The sequence below is a fragment of the Lithobates pipiens genome, unplaced genomic scaffold (genome assembly GCF_037356315.1).
Source record: "Lithobates pipiens isolate NorthernLeopardFrog02 unplaced genomic scaffold, aLitPip1_a1.2 Scaffold_1, whole genome shotgun sequence".
Classification (NCBI taxonomy): domain Eukaryota; kingdom Metazoa; phylum Chordata; class Amphibia; order Anura; family Ranidae; genus Lithobates; species Lithobates pipiens.
The window spans coordinates 52,039,575-52,051,563 of NW_027507685.1; the positions used below are offsets into that span (position 1 = coordinate 52,039,575).

Genomic DNA, 11,989 nt, shown 5'->3' on the forward strand with positions numbered 1-11,989 from the left:
AGAGGATTGCACTGAACCCTCCCCCCCCCCCCTCCTCCTGCAGTGATTTTTGTTTTCCTGTACGGAGGAGGCGGGGAGCATGCACTCCACTCTGCCAGAACTACGATCTGAGTATAAGCGACACTTGCAGAGGAGGGACCTCCTTGTCCATGAGAGAAAGCTCCACCCACTGGACCCAAGAGGAGAGAGTCAGCCTGCTGTAAGCTTGAAGGTACCATGTGACTGGGGGGGAGGGGGGCAGTCATTGGGGAGTGTAAAGGGGGAAAGATTGGGGGTGTAAGAGTAAAGGGCGATAGACTGGGGAGGGGGGGATTTGTGTCCTCCGTCCTGCTGACCCCTGTACCCTGCCCTACTGACCCCCGGTCCTCTGTCTTGACCCCTGTACCCTTCTCTACAGACCCCCGGTCTTCTGTGCTGATGATCCCTGTACCCTGTTCGACTGACCTCCAGTACTCCATCCTAACCCCTGCACATTGCCCTACTGCCCCCAGTCCTCTTTCCTGCTGACCCCTGTACCCTGCCCTACTGACCCCCTGTGTTCTGTCCTGCCGACCCCTGTACTCTGCCCTACTGTGCCCCCTTTTCTCTGTCCTGCTGACCCCTGTACCCTGCCATACTGACCCCCTGTCTTCCGTCCCCATCCCCTGTACCTTGTTCTACAGACTCCCTGTCTTCTGTCCTGCTGACCTTGTACCTTGCCCTACTGACTCACGTTGTTCCATCCTGCTGACCCCTGTCCTACTGACCCCCTGTATTCTCTCCTGCTGACCCCTGTACCCTGCCCTATTGACCCCCTGTCTTCCACCCTGCTGACTCCTTTACATTGCACTACTAAACCCCTATCCTCTGTCCTCTGCCCTTGTGATGCCTTTTCTCTGCCCTGCTGATGCCCATACACTGCCCTGCAGACCCTTCTCCTTTGCCATTCCTGTCTACCACATTCCTTAAGCCCCTCCCACTGCATTTGGCCACACCCAAATTTTGCTATGCGTGCTGCAAATTGCTTCCTTCATCAAGTGTCCCTCATTCCAAAGTTCAAAAGTTGGGAGGTATGCAAGTGTTTCCACTTTCTTATGGTTTCATCTTGCCCCTGTGTGTTTATCTTATTTTATTGTTAAGCATATTATGCGGGGACTTCTGTAGCTGTGTTTTCTCTGGATTCTAATGCTTGTTTTTTTTTTTTTAATCAAAGATGTTTTTATTGAGAAAATACCCAGTGCAAAAAAATATTAAAGGACAGACTTCTTCCATTCCAGTAAATCATTGCTCAAATCTATGAAAAACTCATAGGTCAAGCAAATCTGATACATTAATGGCTTGCAATTTCATCCTATAGGGTTAAACATGAGATCCCACTGAGACCTACCCCATCCGCGCACTCAGATGGATGACTATTGAGTTTGTACGACCTGTATGCTATTACATGACTCATTTTACTATCTCCATATTTGTAGGATTCTCACAAAGTACACTCATCCTATTGCAGCGTACACACGATCAAACAATCCGGTGGAAAAGTCCGGCAAACTCAAGTCCGCCAAACAATTCCCCCGTGTGTAGCCTCCAGCATACTTTTTTGACCCGAAAGTACGGTGGACTTAGAATGCCGTGTTGCACTCCAATCTTCCCGCCGGACTCGCATTTCGGCGGACAATCCGGCCGTGTGTATGCCAGTCCGCCGTACTTTTGAAATGAGCGGACTTTTCCCGCCCGGAGAAAAGTCCGCTCATTTCGAGCGGGTCTCCAGGTAGACGGGGCCCACGAAGGAGACGTCGCTGGCCCCGCCGCCTGGTATGAACTTAAAGGGGAACCCCAACGCCGAAAAAAATCGGCGTGGGGGCCCCCCCAAGTCCACAACAGACCCTTGTCCGAGCACGCTACCCGGCCGGCCAGGAAAGGGGGGCGAGCGAGCCCCTCCCGCCCTCCTGAGCCGTACCAGGCCCCCCACCCCAAAGCACCTTGTCCCCATGTTGATGAGGACAAGGGCCTCTTCCCGACAACCCTGGCCGTTGGTTGTCGGGGTCTGGGGGCGGGGGGCTTATCGGAATCCGGGAGCCCCCTTTAATAAGGGGGCCCCCGGATACCGGCCCCCCCACCCTATGTGAATGAGTATGGGGTACAATGTACCCCTACCCATTCATCTGTAAAATAAAAGTACAAAAAAAACACAACACACGAGATAAAATACTTTATTGCACAGCTCCGGGGGTCTTCCGTCTTCGGGGGTCTTCTCGCCGGACTCCTCCGCTATCTTCTTGTAGCTCTTTTACTAGCGGAGGAGCCCGGCTTTCTTCCTCGTCGCCGGCCTCTTCTTCCGACTTCGGGGGTCTTGTCCCCCTCTTCGGTTCTTCTGCCGGGCCACCGCGCCTTCTTATAGCTCTTTTACAGGCGGTGGCCCGGTCTTCTGTCGCCGCCGCCGCCGCCTTCCGTTCTTCTTCTTCTTCTTCTTCTCCAGGAGATGTTGACTCGACGATCTCTCCGGCCGCAATGCCAGGGACGCGCTGCGCTGCCACTTATATAGGGACAAGGGGCGGTGTCACATGGGTTTATGTCACATGGGTTGGTCACATGGGTTGATGTCACATGGCGACAGACCCAGCATCCTCCGGGACTGTGACATCGTAAGGGGGCGGGGTCACCGTGTGACACCGCCCCTTGTCCCTATATAAGTGGCAGCGCAGCGCGTCCCTGGCATTGCGGCTGGAGAGATCGTCGAGTCAACATCTCCTGGAGAAGAAGAAGAAGAAGAAGAAGAAGAAGAAGAACAGAAGGCTGCGGCGACAGAAGACCGGGCCACCGCCTGTAAAAGAGCTATAAGAAGGCGCGGTGGCCCGGCAGAAGAACCGAAGAGGGGGACAAGACCCCCGAAGTCGGAAGAAGAGGCCGGCGGCGAGGAAGAATGCCGGGCTCCTCCGCCAGTAAAAGAGCTACAAGAAGATAGCGGAGGAGTCCGGCGAGAAGACCCCCGAAGACGGAAGACCCCCGGAGCTGTGCAATAAAGTATTTTATCTCGTGTGTTGTGTTTTTTTTTGTACTTTTATTTTACAGGTGAATGGGTAGGGGTACATTGTACCCCATACTCATTCACATAGGGTGGGGGGCCGGTATCCGGGGGCCCCCTTATTAAAGGGGGCTCCCGGATTCCGATAAGCCCCCCGCCTGCAGACCCCGACAACCAACGGCCAGGGTTGTCGGGAAGAGGCCCTTGTCCTCATCAACATGGGGACAAGGTGCTTTGGGGTGGGGGGGCCGCGCGGCCCCCCCTTCCCCAAGGCACCCCCCATGTTGAGGGCACGCGGCCTGGTATGGCTCAGGAGGGGGGGGCGCTCGCTCGCCCCCCCTTTCCTGGCCGGCTGGGTAGCGTGCTCGGACAAGGGTCTGTTGTGGACTTGGGGGGGACCCCCACGCCGATTTTTTTCGGCGTTGGGGTTCCCCTTTAAGTCCATACCAGGCAGCGGGGCCAGCGACGTCTCCTTAGCGGGCTCCGCCTACCTGGAGACGCGCTCGAAATGAGCGGACTTTCCTCCGCGTGTGTGGGCGAGTCCGTTCATTTCAAAAGTAGGGCGGATAGTACGGCGGACTTAGTACGCCGTATTAGTCCGCTGAAAAAGTGCCGTGTGTGGGCAAGTAGCCCTTTCGGAAAGTCCGACGGACAGTCTGGCAGGAAGTCCGCCAGACTAAGTACGTCGGACATACCGCTACGTGTGTACGCGGCTTATGAGACACTGCAATACCCTCATTAGAACAAGCTCCCTAGGTGCTAGCCTGAGGACATTAAGCCATGGGGACCAAAGTTTTTCATATTTAATAAGTTGACCCCTATGCTGATGTATGTATTCTCATGCTCATTTACTTTTGCATGTTACAGGATCAGTGTTGCATAGTCCCTGTGGTTTGCTTTTGTTAATTTTGAAGTTCTCTTTTAAACTCCTTTTCTTTGGCATTTTTAGTCCTTTTCATTTATCTGAACTGGTTTACCCTTCTCTAGTGTCCACACGGGTCGTTTCATTGCTCATGTTCTGTTATCTGACTCCTAGATGTATATTTATTTTCAATGATTTAAGACACTTTAGTTAGGTAGAGGGTAGAGGTTGTCTCCGCAGGCTCTGAATGGTGGTCCCTTTTGCCCGTTTCTGTTGGTTTAGAGATTTTGGGGTTGATTTACTAAAGGCAAATTCACTCTGCACTACAAGTGCACTTGGAAATGCAGTCGCTGTAGACCTAAGGGGAAGATCTGAAATGAGGGGAAGCTCCGCTATCATCCAATTGTGTACAAGTAAAAATGCTGTTTTTTTTCCTTGCATGTCCCCCTCAGATCTACAGCGACTGCAATTCCAAGTGCAGTTGTAGTGCAGAGTGGATTTGCCTTTAGTAAATAACCCCCTTTGTCTTTCCTGTCTGCTTCTTTTACTTTCTTGTTTCATGCTGTCGGCTCCCCTCATTCTTTTTGGCTGAATGCTATTTTTGTTTCTTTATTTTTGCTTTGGGTCCCTTCTCTTAACTTCTCTTCTCATTCCTTTAGGATTGGGGCTGCTTCTGAGGTGGCCTGGTTAGGCCTCAGTTGAGGAGTTATTTAATGTATTTTGATCACAGGTGTTTTCATATGTTGTTGTTCTTCTGCTTTGGCTATTTCTAGGTCCTGCCAAAATTGCATGTTTTCTAGGACATTCTTTGTGTATTGCAGGTGTGTTCCAGGGTTTATACTGAGAATCTTTCCTTCTAGCATGAGCAACTAATTGGGATTGATTTACTAAAGACAAAAAGACTTTGAACTTTACAAAATGCAGTTGTACTCTGCAAGTGCAGTTTCTCCAGAGCTTAGTAAATGAGCAGAAGCTCTGCTGATTTCCATCATTCAATCATGTGGAAGCAAAAAATAGGATTTTTGTACTCACCGTAAAATCCTTTTCTCTGTAGTTCACTCACTGACACAGCTCCTTTATTCTTGACCATTGGGTTGTTATGCCACCTTCAGGAGAGGCCTAGGCAGAACATGTTAACATGTACAAAAACCAGAACTTTCTAGTTCCGCCTAAGGGGCGGTCCCTTCAGTAACAACCCCCCAGCCTGCTTCCTGCAGCCTTAGTACGTCAACAAGCAGTATAATGTATACAATAAGAGGGGAGGGTGCTGTGTCAGTCAGTGAACTACAGAGAAAAGGATTTTACGGTGAGTACAAAAATCCTATTTTCTCTTACGTTCACTGACTGACACAGCTCCTTTATTCTTGACCATTGGGACGTCCCCAAGCAGTATCATAACGAGAGGTGGGAAACAGCATAAAATAACTTCACCCACAATCAGAAGTGCTCCCTATCAGGGGAGACACCACCTTATCTACCCGCATCAGAACTTGTGGTAACAATGCAACAGTACATTATACTCAAAGGTAACTGTATTTTCTTTAAACAGAAAAAAGAAGAAGTGCAGAACTGCAACATTACACAGCCGCCCACAAAAACTTTGCGGCCAAAGCAGACATCAAACGATGCGCTTACATCCACTCTGTAGAATTCGGTAAAAATGTGAACGGACAACTAAATTGGCACCTACACACCAGAGTGACTGACACTCGAGGTCGGAAGCCCAACAGGCCCTAATTGTCCTGGTGGAATGGGCCATGGCAGGAAAGGGGGGCACCTGCCCCTTCAAGGCGTAGGCCTATACCACATCTGTCTGATCCACCTGGAAATGGTGGTCGACGATACCGCCATACCTCTTTTTTGGACCAGCTACCGAAAACAAACAGAGAATCTAACTTCCGAAGGGGAGCTGTGGCTGATAAATATATCTGTATAGCCCTGACCATGTCCAGGGAATAAAGGGCCACCTCTTAGGATGTATCAGTTTAGGACACAGAGATGGTAACACAATATCTTCATTGATGTGGAACGCCAAAATCACCTTCAGCAGAAAGGAAGGTTGCGGACGCAACACCACCTTATCCTTATGGATAACCATATAGGGCGGCTTGCAAGACAAGGCTGGCAGTTCCGAAACCCTCCTGGTCGATGCAATGGCCACTAGAAAGACAACTTTCTGGGAAAGAGTCAACAAGGGAGCTTCGGCGGTTTCTGAAGCGGCGATAACACCAGGTTCAGATCCCATGGGGGTAACGGTGTACACACCGGAGGAACTACAAGTCAGACCCCCTGCACAAAAGTGCTCACTAGAGGGTGAGATGCCAGGGGTCGCTGAAAAAAAGACAGCCAGGGCTGATATTGGTCCTTTAATGGTGCTTAAAGCCAACAGCAGGATCCTGGAAACTGAATAGGTGCCCGGATGCCATCCTTTATCCTCACACAGAGATGTATGCCTTCCAGGTACAATGGTATATCTTCATAGAAGAAGATTTCCATGCTCCCAACGTAGTCAAGGTCACAAGTCCAATAGGTCTCGGTACCTTAGCATCTGGCTTTCAACAGCCATGCCGTTGAAACCAGCGATGGTCAAACAAGATGGAGAATCGGACCTTGACACAGAAGGTCCTCTCGCAACAGCAGTTGCCAGGGAGCCTTTGCAACCAGGCGTACTAGGTCGGCGCGTCAGGGACGCTGAGGCCAATCCGGGGCACTAGTATAACTGGAACCCCCTCGGCCTCCACCCTGCGGAGCAGACATGGTAGTAGCTTATTGGAGGAAAGTCGTAGATTAGTAAGTACTGATCCCATGGAACCACCAGCGCGTCTGACGTGTCTGCCCAAGGATCTCTTGTCCTGGATATGAATCCCGGCACCTTCTGATTGAGACGGGAAGCCAGGAGATCCACGTCTGGTGTGCCCCATCGCAAGCACAGTAGCCTGAACACCTCAGGGTGAAGCGCCCATTCTCCTGGGTCCAGCATCTGGCGATTTAGGTAGTCTGCCTGCCAGTTCTCCACTCCGGGGATGTAAATGGCCGACAGGGTCGGTACATGTCGCTCTGCCTACTGAAGGATGTGAGCGACCCCCCGTGCTGCAGCCAAGCTTCTTGTTCCTCCTTGATGATTGACATATGCCACCGCCGTGGCGTTGTCTGACTGGATCCTGATTGGACGCCCTCGCCTGATCGCTCGGAGTTCGAGCACACTGATCGGCAACTTGAGTTCCGCACCCGACCAGAGAACCTTGGTCGACTGTACTCCCAGTACTACACCCCAGCCGGTCAGGCTGGCGTCTGTTGTGATCACAGTCCAATGCAGAGGTAGGAACGACTTCCTGGACCGAAGTGTCGGGGACCTCAGCCACCAAAGCAGGGAGTCCCTGACTGACTGGCTCACCTGAATCTGCCGATCCAGGGATAAACGGAGATTTGTCCCATTTCATCAATATCTCCTTCTGCAAGACTCTGGTGTGAAATCTGGCGTACAGTACCGCCTCGAGGAAGGCCACCATGAGGCCCAGAACTCGCATACAGAAACGCAGCGACGACCACCTGCGGTTCAGCAATAGTTTTACCGTGGCTCTGAGAGTCTGCAGTTTTGTCTGAAGGGAGAACACTCTCGCTTCCATGGAGTCCAGTGGTAAGCCCAGGTACTCCAAGCGCTGAATTGGTATGAACACGACCTTTTTAGGTTCAACAGCCACCCAAACTCCTGCAGGGTTTGCATGGTGATTGCCACATCCTCCTTTAATTCTAAGGTGGAAACTGCTCTCAGGAGGAGATCGTCCAGATAACTTGCGATTGCCATCCCGCATTGTCTCAACAATGCCAAAATTGGAGTCAATACCGTGGTAAAGACTCAGGGTGCTGAAACCAAGCCAAAAAAAGAAGAGAGAAAATGGCGGCAGAACAGCGCTATGGCGATCAGCTTGTGCAGACCTACAGACACCCAGCGGGGAGACAACAGACACCCAGGGGCACAACCACCCAGCGCAGCCCCCCACCCAAGTTGAGAGCTCCCCAGGGGACCCTTATCTTGATGACACACACACCGCTCAGCAGCCCATGCAGCACCCCCCACTGGGGCGGAGGGGAAATAGGGACAGGGAGAGAAGAGAGGGAGGAGAGGGAACTCAGAATCGACCTCCCAGGGATTACCCAGCTGCTCAGCCCCACGAGGCAGGTAGAGCTGTACTTACCATTCCGGACAAGCTGGGGACATTCCATTACAGACCCACTCTCTGATCAGTAGGGGGTGGCTGCTGGCCACGGCACACTGTGACGCAGACATCATTAGCCCAGTCATATGTGTGCCCCGGAGCTTTGCACTCACCGCTCTGCCCCTGGAACCTGAGGGGCATGTCGTGGCCGACCCATTGTGTAGCTATGGTCTGCACACAAGTGCTGGCCAGGCTGGGGAGACTACAAGGATAAGGGTATCCAGCCTGTCACACAGCTGGCAGTTGATAGCAGATCACAGGATCTTAATCTTGCGCAAAAGACAAACTTCTGCAAAAGAAAATTCCTGGACCGATGGGCCCGCAGGGTTCCTAGGTCCATCTCCTTCACTAGGCAAAAAAAAACTGAGGCTGCAGGAAGCAGGTTGGGGGGTTGTTACTGAAGGGACCGCCCCTTGGGTGGAACTAGAAAGTTCTGTTTTTTTGTACATGTTAGCATGTTCTGCCTAGTCCTCTCCTGAAGGTGGCGTAACAACCCAATGGTCAAGAATAAAGGAGCTGTGTCAGTCAATGAACGTAAGAGAAATGCTCTTTTTTTTATTTTCCTTGCATGGGATTCTTTGTAAAGTGAAACTTTACCTCATTTACTAAACTCTGGATGGAGCAATTGCACTTTACAAAGTTCCATGCAATCCCATGTTAGGGCTGAAAGTATTACGCAGATGGCCCATAGGATTATGAGCCCCTAGCACCCCTTGTTAGTATTAAGGCCTATTTTAGTTGTTAAGATCTTTGTACTGGGCAGGTTCTTAGCTCTCCTTTTGTCTGTTTTAGGTGTGCCTTTTGCTGTATCCAGGCAGGATTTCAGCTATAAAATTTATGTCAGGCAGATCAACTATTCGCTTTTCACCATTTGATTGCTTTTTCTGAGGGAAACCTGCCATCCAACCAGATTTCACACTCGTCTTTAAAATTACTTCTCCCGGAGGTAATTTTTAGCAGATAGAGCTTCAGTCAAGACAAGCTATCATGCCCTCACTTCCCTTTGTCACGACTATCATTTTTTAGGAGCATTATCGACCAACTATTGTGGGTGAACAGCGTACACCAGTGGCATCGCTAGGGGGTGGCTTTTGGGGCTATAGCCCCGAATCTGGGGCACATAGCCCTGAGTCTCTGCAGGGGTCCCCAAGGGGAGGGGATGCTCTCTGGGGACCCTGATGTAAGTGGGGGGCTCTCTGGAGACCCAGATTTTAAGGGTGAGGCTCTCTGGGGGCCCTGATTTATGGGGAAGGCTCTCTGGGGGCTCTAATGTAAGGAGGGCTCTCTGGGAACCCTGATGCAAGGGGGAGGCTGTTTGGGGACTCTGATGTAAGGAGGAGGTTCTCTGGAGACCCTGATGTAAGTGGGGGCTCTCTGGGGACCCTGATGTAAGTGGGGGCTCTCTGGGGACCCCGATGCAAGGGGGAGGATCTCTGGGGACCCTGATGCAAGGGGGAGGCTCTCTGGGGACCCTGATGCAAGGGGGAGGCTCTCTGGGGACCCTGATGCAAGGGCGAGGCTCTCAGGGGATATACACACATTCGTATATTACTGTATATACATGTGTATGCTCACCCAGGCATATTACTTTCTTTACTACGCTGCTATGGGCTCTAGCCCCAGATCTTTTGTAGACCTAGCAACGCTCCTGGCGTATGCAAAGAATTTAGTCTACTGTTATATTCAGCTCAAATCTTGATGACTGAGCTGTGGTGTTTGATATTTATTTCAAAATAATTATTGGTTTGTTTACGATTATAAAGTTAAAATAAATTAAATTCTTTTAATTACAGGCATACCCCACTTTTAAGTACACAATGGGGTTTATTTACTAAAGCTGGAAAGTGCAAAATCAGGCTCACTTCTGCATAGAAACAAATTTGTTCCCAGGCTTTATTACCAAAGCTTAACTAAACAAGCTGGGGTTAGAAGCTCATTGGTTTCTATGCAGAAGTGAGCCTGATTTTGCACTTTCAGCTTTAGTAATATGGAGTATATGCTTTTAACCCCAATACAGTAAAATATTTTTCCATATGGTTATCTTTTCTTATTTCATTTAATTTTATATTCCAGAAGGTTTTGTTATTTTGTTGCAAGGGGCGCTTGTGGGGTCTGCAATCCTATGGTTCATAATAGATCCCTTTTGTGATGTTGGTTTATATATTTACATGTGTGCTATATGCCCTTTAATGGCATCTTTGTTAACCATTACTGTACATTATTTTACCAGTTCTGTATTTTTAATACTGGACTTGATTGATCTGACGTGATACCTCCTTGTTCACATTTAATAAAAAAGGATTGAATGAAAAAATCAACCTTTTCAACACAGAGGAACCCTTGAAATAGTTCTCCGGTCTCGGGGGAACCCCTGCTAAAAATGAGAAATCTACAACTCATGATACAATAGTGTGATGGTTAGTGGGAAGAATGGTCCTTACATGTGTGGTCATTGGGAAGAATTGCCTCCTTACAGATAGCTAAAAAGATCAATTGTGTTGGTGGGAACTTATCCGAGAGGCAGAAATTGCCCAATGCTGGAGGAACCCCTAGCAACCTTTGGAGGAACCCTAGGATTCCACAGAACCCTGGTTGAGAATCACTGGTGTACAGGGTTAGTTCACCTTTAAATTTTTTGTGAAAAAGCAAACTAAGGCCGCGTACACACGGGCGGACTGTTCGTCCAACTTTGTCCGCTGAACAGTGTTTGGGCGGACAGTCCGCTCGTGTGTGGGCTTTCAGCGGACAGTTTCAGCGGACAGTTGGACGGACAAGGTTTTTCGGAAATTCCGTAAAACTGTCCGCTGAAACCTTGTTTCAGCGAACAGTCCGCTCGTGTGTAGGCTTGTTCGTCAAACAAAGTTGCGCGCATGCTCAGAAAGGATTTTCACGCCGAAAGCTATAATGCAGTGTATAGGACGTCGTATTTTTCGTCCCGTCGTACGTGCCGTTCACGTCATCGCGCACGGTTTCAGCAAACTGTTCGTCCGTCGTGTGTGGCCATGTCCGTCCATGCTAAGTTTGAGCGGACTGTTTGCCGAAACTGTTGGACGGACAAAGTTGGGCGAACAGTCCGCGCGTGTGTACGCGGCCTTACACTTTAACCTTTGTATTCACTTTTCCATACATTCCTATTGAAAAACATACATATATGAAACTTTTTAGGTAGCTATATCTTTACTGAACAGATTAGTGACAGGAGAGAAGGAAGTATAGGGAAGGAAAAATAAAAAACTTAAGCATTACCGTTATATTCTTTGCCAAAAAGATTTCAGAATATTTTAAAGAGCAGTTAGCTGTGTTTTCAGAGGGATTCCACTGGAAAACAGGACAAAACATTCCATCCATTCCAAAAGTGAGGTTGGTTGGTGGGGGGAGGTAATCTGTATGGAAATAAAATACATTTGTATGTCACGGCCACATTTTTTCTTGTTACAAATGATCATTCTTATGTCAATAAACCTGTTTACCCTTCACATGACCTTCTCATTTGGTTAAAGTTGCAGTTTAGTTATTATTATTATTATTATTTATTTTTTGCTATTCTGCACCAGGGACATAATGTCCTACTTACTGCTTGTTGCTTCTTATTGTAGAAGTCCTCCTTTCACTATTCCTCCAGAGCAGTGGCTGTGACTGGGAAGGCTCACTCTCCTTTTTCTCCCCATTTTATTACAGTAGAACTATAGGCACATTTCATATATTTATTTTTTTTTACTTTGGGAAGAGTTAGGGAGTGTTATAACCCCTGTCAGTTATTTTTTGGTTCTATTGGGGAAATTTCCCTTCACTTCCTGAGCCATAGCCAAAACAGAAAGTGAGAGGAAATCCCTCCAAAGTGAGGGGATCCCTAGTTGTCACCAGGGTCACCAGAACTAGTGTCCCTGGTTGCAAGATTTCTCCACTATT

At 49.3% G+C, this 11,989-nt stretch overlaps 1 protein-coding gene across 1 annotated transcript in view; it reads right to left on the bottom strand.

The window, feature by feature from the left end:
* Positions 1 to 11,482, bottom strand: part of LOC143999107 (interleukin-13 receptor subunit alpha-1-like) — a 107,928-nt gene extending 96,446 nt beyond the window's left edge. The window contains exon 1 of the mRNA XM_077493981.1: positions 11,327 to 11,482. Within this exon, the coding sequence (XP_077350107.1) occupies positions 11,327 to 11,428 (102 nt within the window). The 5' untranslated portion in view covers positions 11,429 to 11,482. The remainder of the gene's footprint in view (positions 1 to 11,326) is intronic.
* Positions 11,483 to 11,989: the final 507 nt, after the last annotated feature.